This window comes from Colobus angolensis, unplaced genomic scaffold, assembly GCF_000951035.1.
Source record: "Colobus angolensis palliatus isolate OR3802 unplaced genomic scaffold, Cang.pa_1.0 Scaffold184, whole genome shotgun sequence".
Classification (NCBI taxonomy): Eukaryota; Metazoa; Chordata; class Mammalia; order Primates; family Cercopithecidae; genus Colobus; species Colobus angolensis.
In genome coordinates this window covers 2,935,340-2,951,650 of record NW_012114977.1, presented here as the reverse complement: position 1 = coordinate 2,951,650, position 16,311 = coordinate 2,935,340, and the positions used below count along the sequence as shown (strand labels likewise).

General features: G+C 50.0%; 1 protein-coding gene across 3 annotated transcripts in view; it reads left to right on the top strand.

Annotated features, from left to right (window-relative positions):
* The window catches only part of GFRA2 (GDNF family receptor alpha 2), a 100,496-nt gene that overhangs the window by 35,672 nt on the left and 48,513 nt on the right, over window positions 1-16,311 (top strand). For all 3 annotated transcript variants that reach the window (XM_011939796.1, XM_011939798.1, XM_011939797.1), the window contains one exon: window positions 4,861-5,215. In XM_011939796.1, coding sequence (XP_011795186.1) covers window positions 4,861-5,215 — 355 coding nt within the window. The remainder of the gene's footprint in view (window positions 1-4,860; window positions 5,216-16,311) is intronic.

Genomic DNA, 16,311 nt, shown 5'->3' with positions numbered 1-16,311 from the left:
GCCTGGGCAGAATGGTTTGGTAGCAGCTCAAGGAATTGCCTGAGAGGCCACATGCCCCAACGTTGCTGAAGGCCCTTGTCTTGGCAGTCCTTGCCTTGGTTTCCATGTTCAGTCATATTGAATTGCTTGCAGTTCCTCCCAGCGGTTGCCCCTGCTCCCCTCTGTGCCTGGGATCCTTTTACTGCTGTCTTCACTTCCTCTGAGTCCTCCTGTAGGTTTCAGCAGAGATACCACTGCTTCCAGGACCCACCCCCCCACCCTAAGTCTGGACAGGATGCTTTTCTCTCTACACCTGACTTCCCTGACACAGAACTCACATTGGCATGGGCTGGTCCTCTGTCCCTAGCTGTGTCTCTGGCAGGGTTGTAGGCTTAGTGTCTGAGGAAGTGCCTGGCACATAGTGGGTCCCCATTAACTATATATTAATGGATTGATTGGGAAAACAATTCCCTTGATTCTCTTTCTGCCTTAATTTCCCCCAGCCTCCATTTTTTTTTTTTTTTTTTTTTTTTTAGTAAAAGGCTTATTTCTTTAAGAGTGGTTTTAGGTTCATAGCAAAATTGAGAGGAAGGTACAGAGTTTCCATCTACCTGCTACTCCTCCCCAGGCACAGCCTCCCCAGCTATCAGTATCCCTCTATAGAGGGAGGCATTTGTTACAATTCTTGAACCTACATTGACACATCATTATGAGGCAATGCCTAGAGTTTACATTAGAGTTCACTCTTGGTGTCATACATTCTTTGGGTTTGGGCAAACGTCTAATGGCATGCATCCTCCATTACAGTATCATACAGAGTGGTTTCATTGCCCTAAAAATGCTCCATGCTCTGCCTCTTCCTCCCCTACTCCCCACTGACTCCTGGGAGCCACTGATCTCCCTGTTTTCCCTTTTTCAGAGTGTCATACCGTTAGAATCATAGGGTATGATATATGTCTCCTTTCATGTAAGTTTCCTCCATGTCCTTTCATGATTTGATAGCTCATTTCCTTTTATCACAGAATAAGATTCTTCTGTCTGGGTGTACCTTCCCCTCTTTTATTTTTACAACGAGAGGGCACTTTTCTCTTTCTGCCTTTAAAGGGCTATTGTTGGCCAGGCGCAGTGGCTCATGCCTGTCATCCCAGCACTTTGGGAGGCCGAGGTGGGTGGATCACCTGAGGTCATGAGTTCAAGACCAGTCTGGCCAACATGGTGAAACCCCATCTCTTCTAAAAATAGAAAAATTAGCCGGACGTGGTGGCAGGTCCCTGTAATCTAAGCTACTCAGGAGGCAGAGGCAGGAGAATCACTTGAACCCAGGAGGCAGAGGTTGCAGTGAGCCAAGATCGTGGCATTGCACTCCAGCCTGGGCGACAAGAGCAAAACTCTGACTCAAAAAAAAAGAGACTGTTGTTGGCCAGACAGAGGGTTGGGGTGAATGGCTTAGTCTTCGTTGATCATCCCCCAAGTTTCAGGTCTGGGCTGAGCCCCACGTGGTCCTGTGTCGATCACTGTTGTCTACTCTGTACCATTTTGCTTGCTTAATAATATTAGCCAACATTTTTTGAGCACTTACTGTAAAATAGACACTGGCCTAAATACACTTATTCCATCAGCCCTTCAATACCTATTGCATAGCACCTGCGTGTCAAACACTGGGTACTAGGGACACAGCACTGAGCACAGCCCTGCCTTCCTGGAGCTTGTGTTTGATGCAAACAAACAAATTAGTAAGTAAGTACATACCATGGCAGACAGTGATGAGTGCTGTGGGGAAAACAGATCAGAGTAGAGGGTACATGGAATGTGCATGGGGTGTTGTTACTATGTGTGGGGTGGTCAGGAAGGACTCACATACTAGATAACATTTGAACAGAGTCTTGAAGTAGATGAGGAGAGTGGTTGTATGGCTGTGGTTGGAAGGGAGAGACTTCCAGGCCAAGGGGAGAGTAAGTGCAAAGGCTCTGTGGCCAGGCCATGGTGGGAGTGTTCCAGGAATATCCAGGAGGCTGGGTTGACTGGAATGGAGTAAAATGAGCCAGGAGAAAGGTATAGGAGGTGAGGCCATATACAGCCTTGCTGGCTGATGGAAATATGGTATGCATCACATATATAATTCTACATTTGCTTGTAATCACAAAAAAGAAACAGGTGAAGTTATTTTTATTACTACATTTGTTTAACATCATAGATCAAAAATACCCCTTCAATGTGTAATCAAAGTAAAAAATTATGAGATACTTTACATTATTGTTTTCTTTCTTTTCTTTTCTTTCTTTCTTTCTTTTTTTTTTGAGACAGCATTTCCCTTTGTTGCCCACGCTGGAATGCAGTGGTGTGCTCTTGGCTCACTGCAACCTCTGCCTCCTGGGTTCAAGCGACAAGTGATTCTCCTGCCTCAGTCTCCCATGTAGCTGGGTGTAGCCTACCACGTGTCACCATGCGCAGCTAATTTTTGTATTTTTAGTAGAGATGGGGTTTTGCCATGTTGGCCAGACTGGTCTCGAACTCCTGACCTCAGATGATCTGCCTGCCTTGGCCTCCCAAAGTGCTGGGATTATAGGCGTGAGCCACCGTGCCCAGTCTACATTATTTTTTTCTTATTACATTTTCAAAATCTGGTATGTGTTTCAGGGCCTTGTGTGAACGTGTGAAATGCCCTAGCCACATTTCGGATTCAGCAGCCGTGTGTGGTGAGCGGACAGCATTTCAGAAAGCACAAATTGTTCTGCCACAGCAAATCAGACATCGTAGGCCATGCTGAAGTCCCCGAATGAGCTGGGGAATCCACGGGGGGTTTTGGAGCCTAGGAGCGATGGCTCTCTGCTGTAGGTTCTGGAAGGTTCTCTCCGGCTGCTGTGATGAGAGAAGATTGTCATGGGTTGGGGTATGGGGGCACAGGGCAGAGCAGGAGGCTGGGAGAAGGAGGCTGTTAACAGGCACAGTGTCAGTGGCTCGGATCCAGGTGGCAGCAGTGGTGGTGGTGAGAAGTGGCTGGATTCTGGTTGTATTTTGAAGGTGTAGCTGCCAGGGTTTGGCAGTGTGTGAATGAGAGAGGAGTCAAGGAGGCGCCGGGAGTCTTGGCACTGGCAACTGGAAGGATGCAGTTGTTTCCAGCAGGATGAGGAAGGCTGTCAGAGGTGGAGGGAAGCTCCAGGTTTTGGGGGGAAATATGAGGTTGGGTTTGGATGTGTTAAGTGTGAGATTTGGGTATTAGGCTTGCAATTGGAAGTGTTGAGTTGGCAGATAAACAGAGAAGTCTGGGGCTCAGGGCAGGGTCTCATCCAGGAGTTGGAATCTGGGGGTTGGAAGCACAGTGATGGTGTTTCAGGCCATGAGATGAGCCGAGAGTCCCAGGGAGAAGATACATGTAGAAAAAAGGAGGCTGAGTCCTGGGTGTGGAAGATGGGACCAGCAAAGCAGGCTGTGCAGGAGACTGTGGGGAGGTGGCAGGGAGCCCGGCAGAGAGTGGAAGGAGACAGGAGGGAGGAATCGGCTGTGTCCAGTGCTGCCGATGGGCTGAGGGAGATGAGGCCCGTGGATTCCTGAGCATCCATCAGACAGGCGGGGCCAAACGCCCGGCTGAAGTGAGTCCAAGAGAGAATGGGAGGACAGCAGGGGACAGCTGGTGTAGACAACTTGATTGAGGGGTTTTGCTTTAAAGGGGAGCAGAAAAATGGAGTGGTAGCTTAAGAGGGGTATGGTCACGAAGAGGTCTTTTTTAAATTGAAGATGGGTGATGTAATAGCTGATGGGAATGGTCTAGAAGACAGCAAAATCATGACGTAGGGGAGAGAGAAAAAAACGAGCTGTTTCATTCTTGCTCACGAAGGCCCTGTGTGGTAGATACCAATTTGCGGACAAGGAAAGTGAGGCAAAGGTTCAGCCATTTGTCCCAGGTCACACAGCCAGTAAGTATCACGGCCAGGAGTTGAATGGTGATGGCTGACCTCTAGAACACTGCCAGCCTTGGCCATTGTGCTCTTCTGCCTCTTGGTTTGCTGGCTGGAGTTGTGAGCTTTTCCAGAGTGGGCCCTCCTCTTGCACTTTTATATCTAACACGGCACCTGGCAGAGGGCTGTGCAGAGGTAGGACCTGATCAATCTTTAATGGGCAAGTGATTAGAACACCAGGAACTGTGTGCTGGAAGTGCTCAGTCGCTTGGCCCCTGTGAGAGGGACCCGTGGCCTGAGCCTGCCTCACCCTGGGTCCTTCCCACCACTTTGCGGGGCCTTGCGTGGAGAGAGTGGTGCTCAGGAAATACTGGAAAGCATTTGTAGGGTGGATGAAGAACGGATGAGGAGCTTACATCGACGGTTCTCGCTGGCATAACTGCACTTCTGGGTGTGACTCGGGTTCCTGTGCTGGGCAACCTCGGGCGGGCCCCTTGCCCACACAGTGCTTCAGTTTCCTTATCTGTAAAATAACAAGGTTGGGTGAGGTGATCTCCCATTTGGCTCTCACCAGAATGCCTCAGGAGGGCATGTGTGTGCTGTCTGTACCCAGGCTGCTGACGATCCCATCATGAGCATTGTCTGACCCCAAATGCCAGTGTCCTGCTGGTGGGTGCATAGGGGCCCCCTCGTTGTATGACGCTGAGCCAGTCACTTTATTTCCCATATTTGTAAACAGGGCCATACACACCTAGTTGCTTGCCTTTTAGGCTTGTGATGAGTTTTAAGTCCACTGTTGTCCTAGGTTGCCATGGTACAGCTCACCCTGCACCAGGCGCTTCCTAAGCACTCCCTCAACCTGTATATTAACTCCTTTACTCCTCACCACAGCTTTAGGAGGTAGGTCCTGTGAAATGATCCCCATTTCACAAAGGGGGAAACTGAGGCACATGGCCTCTGACCAGCACTCCTGTTCCTCCTCCAGGGACAGGGGCAGACCCGGTGGTCAGCGCCAAGAGCAACCATTGCCTGGATGCTGCCAAGGCCTGCAACCTGAACGACAACTGCAAGAAGCTGCGCTCCTCCTACATCTCCATCTGCAACCGCGAGATCTCGCCCACTGAGCGCTGCAACCGCCGCAAGTGCCACAAGGCCCTGCGCCAGTTCTTTGACCGGGTGCCCAGCGAGTACACCTACCGCATGCTCTTCTGCTCCTGCCAAGACCAGGCGTGTGCTGAGCGCCGCCGGCAAACCATCCTGCCCAGCTGCTCCTACGAGGACAAGGAGAAGCCCAACTGCCTGGACCTGCGCGGTGTGTGCCGGACTGACCACCTGTGCCGGTGAGTGCCGCGGCAGCCCCGGGGGTGCTGGCAGGAGGGGGCTTGCATTGCTGGGCTGTGGTTTGCTTTCTCTGCATTCCTTGGGGTGCATTGAATTATGACCCTGAGTCCAGCAGAGAGGCTGTCAAAAAGGGTAAAACTGACTTGGACATGTGCAAAGTGAATTTTGCATTTCATTCATCCATGCATCCATCCATCTACTTTGTTCATTCGTTCATTCATCCACTCAGAACAGGTGTATCTTTTGCTTACTCTCGGCTCAGCTGGGGAAACCAAAACGAACAACCCAAGGAGCTTATAATTTAAAACCATAGACTCCTTGAGCCTTGGAATAAGAGACCTGTGGGTGCAGTGGCTCATGCCTGTAATCCCAGCGACTCAGGAGGCTGAGGCAGGAGGATCACTTGAGGCCAGGAGTTTGAGACTGTCCTGGGCAACATAGCAAGACTCAGTCTCTACATATATATGTGTGTGTGTGTGTGTGTGTGTGTGTGTATACAGACTCATACATATATACACACATATATATACTTATATATATTATATAGAGCTAAGTTTCAGCTCAGTATAACCATGTATCCCCCCAAAACTACCTTCCTAATAATGAGCCTACACTTGTTAAGCACTTACTGTATTCCAGGCTCTGCACTAAGCTTTGGACATATGTTATGTCATCTAATGTTCACAATAACCCTGTGACGTGGGTTTTTTTACTCCTGTTTTATAGGTGAAGGGACAGAAGGTCAGGAAAATTTTGTAAACTTGCTCAAGGTTACACAGCTAATAAGTGGTAAAGTCAGGATTCAAAGCTAGGACTGTCCGACTCCAGGACCCATTCCTTACCCCGACACTAGACTGGATCGGACCTGAATACAGAGTGAGCTGGCTTTATATATATATACACACACACACACACACACACACACATACATATATACATATATGGCCTTTAGACAATTGTCCTACTTCTAAAGAAAGTTTCTGTCTAATATCCCAACATATGTCACGTGGCTATCAGGAAAGGTGCTCTCATAAAACAAAGAGGGAGCTCACTCTGTATTGACATATAATCCAGTCTCAGTGGATCATATGAGTGAGGAATGGGTCGGGGTGAGGAATGGGTCCTGGAGTCGGACAGTCCTAGCTTTGAATCCTGACTTTACCACTCATTAGCTGTGTAATCTTGAGCAAGTTTATAAAATTTTCCTGACCCTCTGTCCCTTCACCTATAAAACAGGAGTAAAAATACTCACGTCACAGGGTTATTGTGAACATTAGATGACATAACGTATGTCCAAAGCTTAGCGCAGAGCCTGGAATACAGTAAGTGCTTAACACGTGTAGGCTCATTATTAGGAAAGTAGTTGTTTTTTTTTTTTGGGGGGGGTGCATGGTTATACTAAGTTGAAATTTGGCGTTATGTAATTCTCATGTTTGTCTTTTTTCTTTGCTAAGTATTTATTGAGACTCGGTTGTGTGCAGCTCTTGATCCTAAGGCCTGAGGATACAGGGGAAACAGACAAAGAGGGAGGTGATCCCAATTCAGTGGGATGAGGCTGTGGGCTCCCAGAGGAGAGAGCACAGGAGAGGGGCATCTGCCACATCCTGCATGTCCTGGGGAGGGGAGGAGGCCTTGAGCTGAGCCTTGAGAAACAAGAAGGAGAAAGCTGGGGAAGAAGGCTGTTGGAAAAGCATGGCACAGGGTGGAAGTGGGAGAGGACCTGGGCTCTGAGGAGCTGCAGGTGTTGGGCATGGGTAGAGTGGGCCATGATGGGAGTGAGGGGGAGGCTGCTGGAGAAATGGGGATAGAAGTGGGTGCAGGTGTTTATAGATTGCCTGTTGTGTTCTAGACATTGTTCTAGAGGCTTTATGTCTCATTTAATCCTTGCAACAAAACTGAGGTAGGTACTATTATCTTTATCTGTCAATGAGGAAACATCTGGCAAGTTACAGAGAAAGTAACTTGCTGAAGGTCACACAGCCATACATTTCAGAGTCAGATTCCAGCTAAACTGCTTCTTTCCAGTATTATTGAGTGCTCCAGACTAAGACAGTGAGTGTGGGTATGGAGAAAACTGGATTATTTCAGAGGAAATTGGGAAGTGGCCTTGATGGGACTAGGTGACTGGCTGAAAGTCACCTGGAGATAGAACCCTGGTGGCAAGAACTATTTCTGTTTTGTTTACTCCACACCCTGTCCTGCATGTAGATCCTGGCATGTGGTGAGCATTCCATAAGGTTACTTGAATGGATAAATGGATGGTATCTACCATGTTTCCTAGTCGAGTAACTCTGGGGAGATGGAGCCATTCAGTCGGGGTGGTGTTGGACATGCAGCATTTGAGGGACCTGGAGGACTATTGCCAACTTCATGGCAACACCTAGGGGGCACTTGGACTTGTGGATTTTGACCTCAGTAATGAGGCTGGAAAGAAGAGATGGGTTTGGGAGTTATTAGGTAATTTACTGGTGATCAAAGCCACAGCAGTAAATGAGATGGCCTAGGAGGGGTTGCTAGAGCTCAGGAGGGAGTCTGGGCTGGAGATGCCTGAAGATTTGGGCATCCTCGGTGTTTAAGTGATAAGGCTTGGAGCAAACAGTGGAAGCAGAAATCTACTGGGAACACCAGTGCTTAAGGGTGGGGCAAAGGAAGAGGGATGTGAGACTGGAAGGGAAGGGGATTTCAGAGGGAGGAGGTGACCGAGCTGTGGTGTCTCACAGAGTGTGTATACCTGTGTGTGCATGTGTGCATGCATATGTGTATGCCTGTGTGCATGTGCATGTTTACGTGTGTTTGTGTGGTGGAAGATGGACTGCAGTGGGCCCAGGCCTGGCAGGGAGGCAGAAGTAGAGGCATTGGGCACAAGCTACCTTCTTCAGAAGGAACCAGGGCCAGGGCCAGGGGCTGCAGAGAGACAGGAGATGGGGAGGGAGAGCCGGGGCCCTGTGCACACTGAAGGGGAAGTGCTACTTTGTGTAGTTTGCAGAACAAGCTCTCCTGGGGTTTGGAGAAGGGCCTGATCCCAGAGCTAGCTGCAGGGCTCAGGGAAAGCTCTGTGAAGAAGGTGGGTTTTTGTCTTTTGCTTACTTAAAAAAAATACATCTTATTGCCTACACAAACCAATTGAGGCGATTGAAGATGAAACTATGCATACCACAATGAGGAGGGCCAGCCTTAGAGAGGAGGAGGGAGCAGATGTGGCCACGCTGCCATTTGCCATCGCGACTGAACTTGAGCTCCGAGCTTCTTTGTTGCTGGGATAAAGAGGAGGCTTGATGGGTCACATAACCCCCCAATCAGGATAGATGGGGTCATGATCTGAGACACATTCGCTGCTTCTTCTGAATGCTGAAATGACCTTTGGGGGCTGCATCCTACACAGCTGCATGGAATGATGGAACGGACGGGAACTGGACCTTGAAGGAACTGGAAAAGACCAGCATGAATCCAAGCCCAGGACCCAAGCATAGGAATGGGCCAGGTGCACTCAAAAGCTGGAGGACTGCAGGGGGCCTGGCGACGGGGCCTGGAATCAAGCCGCTCAGGTGTCCGAACTAGGCGTCTTGGGCAGAGGAGTGACTGGGACACTGCACCCATTTTATTAGTATTGCTTTAAGGAAGGATGGATAATACGACAATGTAGTGGACAGCTCCTATGGGGTCTGCAGCCCTGAGATGGGGGAATTTGGAGCAGGGTGATTTGTGGCTTGGAGAATGTCTGTGTCTGTTTAAAGAACGTCTGTGTCTGTTTAAAGAACTAGAAGCATTTTTTCTTTTCTTTCTTTCTTTCTTTTTTTTTTTTTCTTTTCTGGAGGTGGGGGGAAGCTAGGGAACAGGGGAATCGAGTGATACACTTCACACGGTGGAACCCGAAAGGGCATTTAAATAGCACTAAGTATTGGGAGGGTCAGGACTGAGGAATCCCGGGAGCTGAGGGCTGACAGTTTCTGAAGTGTGCTGAGCCAAGCAGATGAGCTTCTTGCACTGGGAAATAAATTTAAACAATGGCGACTCTAGGGCCCACAGACAGTGCTGTGTCTGGATTATTGAATTAGGTACATGGCTCACTTTAGGAGGCCTGGGATCCTGAGTAGGAAATTCTGATTGCTCCAGGATGTGACTGGGTGAGCTCCTGGTCTTGAAGCAGGGCGTTCTTCCGATCCATCTCTCCCTATCTCCCACCAACACACCCATCTGCATGCAAATTTCAATATGGTCCTGAAGAGGTAGGGAAGGAATGAGGGCGGAACCTGCATTAGGAAAAGTCTGGCAGGAGCATGGAGAAGTGTCCTTTAGGGAACCTTGCGCATGATGGAGAGTTGAGGTTTGGGGCGGGGTGCATTGAGACATGCATCCAGAGCCACAGAGACTGAGACGCACAGACACTGCAGGTGGTGGATGGAGGTGGCTGTGGTGGTGCCCCAGAGTCAGGGGACCTACCTTTACTCTTCACCTGCCTCGGCCTCCTGCGTGGTCCTCGGTGGGCCGTTTCACTCCTCATGCCCTGGGGGGTCTTCATCTATCAAATGAGGATCCTGAACCAGGTCATCTGTAGGGACCCCGAGGTCTTATAAGTCTATGGTTCTGATTCTGTTGAAGCAGTTTTCCTGTCTGCCTTCTCCCTCTGCTCCTGCCATCTCCACGGGAGGTTATTTTACTGGAGAGATGAGCTGTTGGTATAAGGGGAAGTGGCCCAGCCAACCTCATCAGGGTGTATGGTGTGGGAGAAGGTATTTGAAGGGCCTGGAAGGAGAGGAGTGGCTTCTTTCCACATTGTTGCAGGCCTGACTTGCTGACCCAAGCATTGCTTTCCCCAGAATCCACAAAAGTGCTCAGGTGTCCTATGGATGCCTGTTATCAGCATCAGAGGTGACAGGTGGCTCAAGAGGGGCCCCTGGAGAGCAGGAAGCTGGGTCGTGGCTCTCGACTATGCCTGGGAAGGGATGCACTTCTTCTTTTCCCTGGTTTGACTTCCTTCAGGTTTCTGCCCTCCAGGATGGGGACCGCAGGTGGAAATCTTCATTCTGAAAATGGAGAGCCCAATGCCAGGGTGTTTTCAGCAGGAATTGCAGGACCCCCAGCCTGCCTTTGCTGGTACTTTAATGAATGAAGCCAGCCTTGATGGGTGTCCTGGGAAAACCTCTCTGGGCTTGCAACTCTGAAAGTGAGGCTCCAGCTCTTGGCCATCTCCTAGGAACATGCCCATGCTGCAGTGCTATGGCACCTAGCCCTGATGCAGCCATGCCTGCTTGGCCCCTGTGGTCCCTCCTCCTACCGAGAGAGTTGGCCTAGAGATGCCCAGGCTTCCTGCGGGGTGAATCTTGGCCCAGGATTCTTGGGGGAGGCTCTTCCAGAGCCCACCTCACCTGGCACTACATGAAAGAAAGTGCATCGATTTGCTGTGCGGCATACCGTGTGGCAGGCCTCGTCCATCACCCGTGTGAGATTTAGCAGGCTCTGCATGCTGTCTTATTAAATGTCACCAGCGATAAAATGTTGGAGGTTTCCTTTGATCTAGGGTTTAAAGATGCATTGGTTAAACAAGGATATCTGCTTGCTGGGCCTCGGGGTTTTGGGAAGCACTTCTGAATCCCCCCATCATCCTTTGAACTTGGACCAGTTTGGGGTCAGTGGCTGAGGATGGAGCCTCTGGGAGTGGAAGCTTTGGGCTCTACTGACAGTTCCACCTGGCTTTGAAGTTGCATCTCAGGAACCTTGGCTCTGTCTTTGGTTTTTGTCTGGTTCATATCCCACGAACCTTAGGGCTGTGGGCTTAAGCTAAGTGAGCATCTAGGGATAGACCAGGAGAGACGTTTCCTTTAAAAAACTTCTGATAAGGAGCCTGGAAAGCCTGGAGAACTTCTTGGAATGCATCCATGGCATTTGGCTGGATTGACTCTAGCCCCCACAGTGGGCCAAGATCTACGTTTTAAAAACACAGTCTTTCAGTTTTTACCCTCTCAGCTTAACAGCCATTGCAAAGATGGTCTCAGATTGTGTGTGCATGTGTGCGTGTGTGTGGTGGTTGGGGGGTCATGGGAGGATGATGCTGTTGTTTTCTAAACTGTGTCCCTACCAGGCCTCATTTGGAAGCGGTCCTCTGAAATGCCCTGTTCCTCTTAGTCTGCCAAGAGAACATAAATAACTCCTTACTGGCTCAGTGCCATCTCCTGGGCTGTAATTTCACCTCTGGGTGCTGAGGATGTGTATAAATAGATTCCAGCCTGGAGCTACCCTGGCAACCTAGGCCCTTTCCTGAAATGGACACTGCCCTTGTCAGAGAGGCTTGTTGGGAAGCAGAGGAAGTTGGGCTCACCTCCCTCAAGGCTGTCGTCAGCGGGTGGGAAGGAGTCCCTTCCACACACTCTCCTTCTTGCCCAGCATAGGGGGTGTTCAGTATCTTCAGGCAGTGTGGACGAACAGGTCTGGCTTTCATTCTTGGCTCCTTGGGACTGTCCCTCAGCTTAATGGCTTCCCATAGGATCTGTTGGCTGATGCTTTTAGCAGATCATGTCTAAACGTCAGCAAATGATTACTTGAGCAGGGGTAGGTGGACTGTGATGCTTCCAAGCCTTCCCTCCCTTTAAAGGAGAGGTCGTTGAATATCTTGAAATTATACAGAAAGTTTTGTGTGTATTTTCTAGAAGGAAGTTTGTTGCATTCATTAGATTCTCTAAGGGTTCCTTGATCTCCCAAAGCATAGGAACCTCTTCCTTCTCCAGATGACCAACTTGGATTGGCTCCCTAAAGAAGGATTTTGAGTCTGGCTCCTGGCTCAGTAGCAAAGAGGGCTGTGATTGATTAGTGATGCCTGCCACAGGCATAGGAGGGGCAGCGTGAATGCTCCACGGAACCCAGCCAGTCCTTCCTAGGGCCAGCAGATTACCAACAGCAGGAGGAGTGGGGGGGTCCTGTGACCATTTCTTTATTAATTTAGAGACTTTATATAATTTAAAGACCAATAACTACTCTTTATTGGTCATCCACTTTGGGCCAGGCATTATGTTTGACTGGGAGAGTTAATGAAGTAGGTAGAGGTCCTTGTCCTTGTGGCACTTAGAGCCTAAGGGGAGAACTCTGTGTCTATTGCATCTGCTGTGGGAGAGGAGCCCCACTACCATTGCAGCTACAAGTGTGTAGATGATAGCTTTTTACTCAGGTTCTATTGAAATTCCAATTCTACTAAGTCTTCCCTGGGTCACCCTGCTGGCATTGCAGAGCAGCCCTTTCTTAGGGGAGATGAGTCACAGAGAAGTAAAATCTCACCCGGGGTCCACCTGGCCTGGAGCAGTGTCCAGAGTCCAACAGCCACATCCAGCCCCAGAGCAAAGCTGTGCAGAGGAGTGTGGGGGAAAACGGCCACCCCCTTCCTGAAGAACCTAACTGCAAGGAGCCGAGACCCTGAGATCCAGCTTCCCTTTGGGGATCCCATGTGGCTGCTATTGCTGGTCTCAGTAGGGGCTCTGCTCACTCTTTAACTCTGGGCCAAGGGTCCCGGAATGACCCTTCCTGGAATTTCCTTCAACATGTTGAGACAAGGCTGGAATGCTGGATATTACTTTACTAAAACCTCTGGGGAAATAAACACAGAGAGAAGCTCCAAACCAGAGCTCTAGTTTACAAGATAGGGTTCATGCATTGCCCTGCTGTGGCTGCTACCGCTTGGCAGGGCTGCATAGAGCCTTGACCTTAACTTTACAGGGTTCTCTCAAGGCATCTGGGCTGCAGAGGCTCACACCCCAGGTAGATGAGATGCGGATCCTGTTTGGCTAAGGCTCCCACTTGTGGAGTTTGCTTGAGGACCCAGGCATCTCTGAGTGGCTGGGGAGGAGTGACCCATTTGTGACGTGTCACTTATGCAGGGAGTATCCGAATGCAAGCCAGCATTGTTTGTTCATACCAGAGGCCTCACCTACAACTGGGTGTGTGTTTGTTCACACAGGGGCAGACACACTTTCAGCCATCCTGGTCTTGCATTGTTCACACTGGCTCCCTGAGTGTTTCTGCTTTCACTCACTGGCATGGACTGTCTCCTTGCCTGGTATCTTAGTCAGTACAGGCTGCTGTAGTGGAATACCATAGACTGGGTGGCTTCAACAGCAAACATTTACTTCTCACATTTCTGGAGGCTGGAGATCTGAGATCCTGGCTGGGTTTTGATGGCACCTTGATCTATAAAGGCCCCATGGTGAGGGCCTTTTTTTCCTGGTTATGTCCTCTTACGGTCTTTATTGATGTGTGCACGCAGAGGCAGAGGAGAGAAAGAGAGAGAGATCAATCTGGTGTCTGTTCCTCTTCTTATAAAGCCACTAATCCCATCATGAGGGCCCCACCCCATGACCTCATCTAACCCTAATCACCTCCCGAAGGCCCCATCTCCAAATACCATCTACACTGTAGATTAGGGGTTTAACATATGAATTTTGGGGAGACACAAACACTACGTTCATAACATCTAGACTGACTTCCCTTCCATCAAGCCTGTTTGGCTCCCATCCTGTATCTCCCCTTGCCCCTGGTTTTCCAGACACTCTCTAGAACTTGTCTGTAGCCTTCCTATGACATCACGTGACTTCCCTTTAATATTTTTCTTCCCAATCAGGCCTCTGTTTTTTAATATTCTCATTTTATATTACTACCTCATTGGCTTCTTTCTTTCTTTCTTCCTTTTTTTTTTTTTTTTTGCTTTTTCTTTGAGATGGAGTCTTGTTCTGTCACCCAGGCTGGAGTGCAGTGGCATGATCTTGGCTCACTGCAACCTCCGCCTCCCAGGTTCAAGTGATTCTCCTGCGTCAGCCTTCTGAGTAGCTGGGACCACAGGTGTGCACCACCACACCCGGCTAATTTTTGTATTTGTAGTAGAGATGGGCTTTCACCATATTGGGCAGGTTGGTCTCGAACTCCTGACCTCGTGATCTGCCCGCCTCAGCCTCCCAAAGTGCTGGGATTACAGGCGTGAGCCGTTGCGCTTGGCCAGCTTATTTCTTTAACAACTATTTGCTCTGTGCCTACTCTGTGCCAGGCACCATGCTAGACATTGACTGCCCCCTGGAGAACACAGTGTTGGTGGTCTCTGCTCATTTGGAGCTGACAGTCTGATGGAGGAGGCAGATGGTGAGCAAGCAGACAGACAAGCATCTAGATAATGCTGCTGACATGAGCAGGATGCAGAAAGAGAGAATAACAGGGGCAGAGAGGGGCAATCTGCTTGGCCAGGAAAAGTTTATCTGCAAGACGACATTTAAACTGAGACCTGAGGAATGGGAAGCCTGGTGTCAGATCAAGGGGAGAAAGAGCATCACATGCAGAGGGCATAGCATGTGCAGAAGTTTGCAGGAGGGAAAGGGGGGAAGGGTGTGGCTGGGCAGCAGGGCTCGGAGACAGAGGCACAGGTTGAGATTGGGAGGCAGGCAGGGGCCAGATCACTCAGGGCCCTGCAGGCCACAGCAAGGAGTTTGGACTTCTGAGTACAGTTGGAGAGGAGCTTCTGAAGCCAAGCAGTGCATTGTGAAAATTGTGATAAGAAAGATGACTCTGGCTGCTGTGTGGAGAATTAAGGGAAGAGGCAAGGACAACTGCAGAGAGGCCAGGGAGGAGGTTGTTTTAGCATCACTGGATCAGAGATGATGGCCACTCAGCCCAGGGTGGTGGCCAGGTGGAGAGAGATAAGTGGATAAATTGGAGATATTTCAGAGGTAGAAATGATACATCTGGTCTGTGGCCTGAGGGTGATGGAGGAGCTCGAGGATGACTCACGGGCTTCTGGCTTGAGCAGCTTGGTGGTGATGGTGCCACTTTCTGAAATGGTGAAGGCCTAGGGGGAGATAAATCAGGAGTTCCATTTTGGGCATGTTGATTTCGAGATGCCTTTGAGACATTCATATCTGGTGCTTGACTGGGGTTGTAAATTCTGGGGTCATTAGCATATTTATGGCATTTAAAGCTAGGGGAATGGGTAGGATTCTCCTAGGGAGAGTCCAGCTGGAGAGGAGGCGCTGGGAAACTGCCAGGCACCCTGTCAGTGCCCAGTAGTGCTGGGTGCTGTTACTATGGTGTCCTAGGAGTCAAAAGAACATGTTCTGAAAAAGAGGGAATGGATAGCTGTGCCGTGTGCTATGGAGAGGTCTGGAAGGATGAGGACACCTGGGTCACCATTGGATTTGGGGATGTGGAGGGCCTTGGTGACTCTTACACAGAAGTTTTGATGGATTGGTGATTACAGAAACCTGATCGGGGCTGGAGAAATGTTGGCCAGTTGGTTGGTTAGAGCTTCCTGGGGAAGACGTTAGTGGAAAGGGAAGGTGTCTGCCCCTTGGGTGGAGACATGGCTGAGGAGAGCTCAATAGCGGTTTGGCTTTGATGACTAAGGAGAGCTCAATAGTGGTTTGGCTTTGGGAAGTGCGGGGTGAGGTGGAGGAAGGTGGGAGAGGGAGGGTGACCCTGCCATTGCAGAGAGCCAATCCCAGCCGCTCCGCCATTGCACTGGGCAAGTCTCAGCCTTGGGACATCCTCTAGTGTGGGGAGCACACCGCTGTTGGTCTTTGATGCTGACTCTGTCCACTGTACTGTGCTTAGGACCCTAGAATGTCCCATCTGCCATGTCCTCCCTGGGCTCGGAGGGGCCATGGTATGGCTGCCACCAACTCAGCTTCTCCTGCTATGGCTAAAAGAGTCCTTCAGGTGTGGGAAGAGATTCTTCCACACCTGATTCTTCAGGTGTGGGAAGAGATTCTTCCACACCTGATTCTTCAGGTGTGGGAAGTGTACTTTTGTGAGCAATCTGGATGGCCCAGCCCCTTAGAGAAGCCAGCTCTCGGGCTGCGCAGAGGAGCCTTGCTTTTCAGCTTTCAGTCGTCGTCCTCGAGGAGGCATTGGAACAGCGCAGGGACTGTTTGAGAGGTGCCCTTGGCTCCTGCAGTGGAAGTCCTGCCCAGGGTGTTTTGAGGATGTGGCTTTTCCTGTGGCTGCCTTGGGATGTGCTCTGCCTTCCACGTGGGCATCCCCAGAGGGAGGTAGCCCTGCTCCCTTTCTTGTGAAGTGGCTTGTGGCACCTGGGTGTCCTGGAACCAGCTCTCAGCTTCAGGGCCCTTTCGGG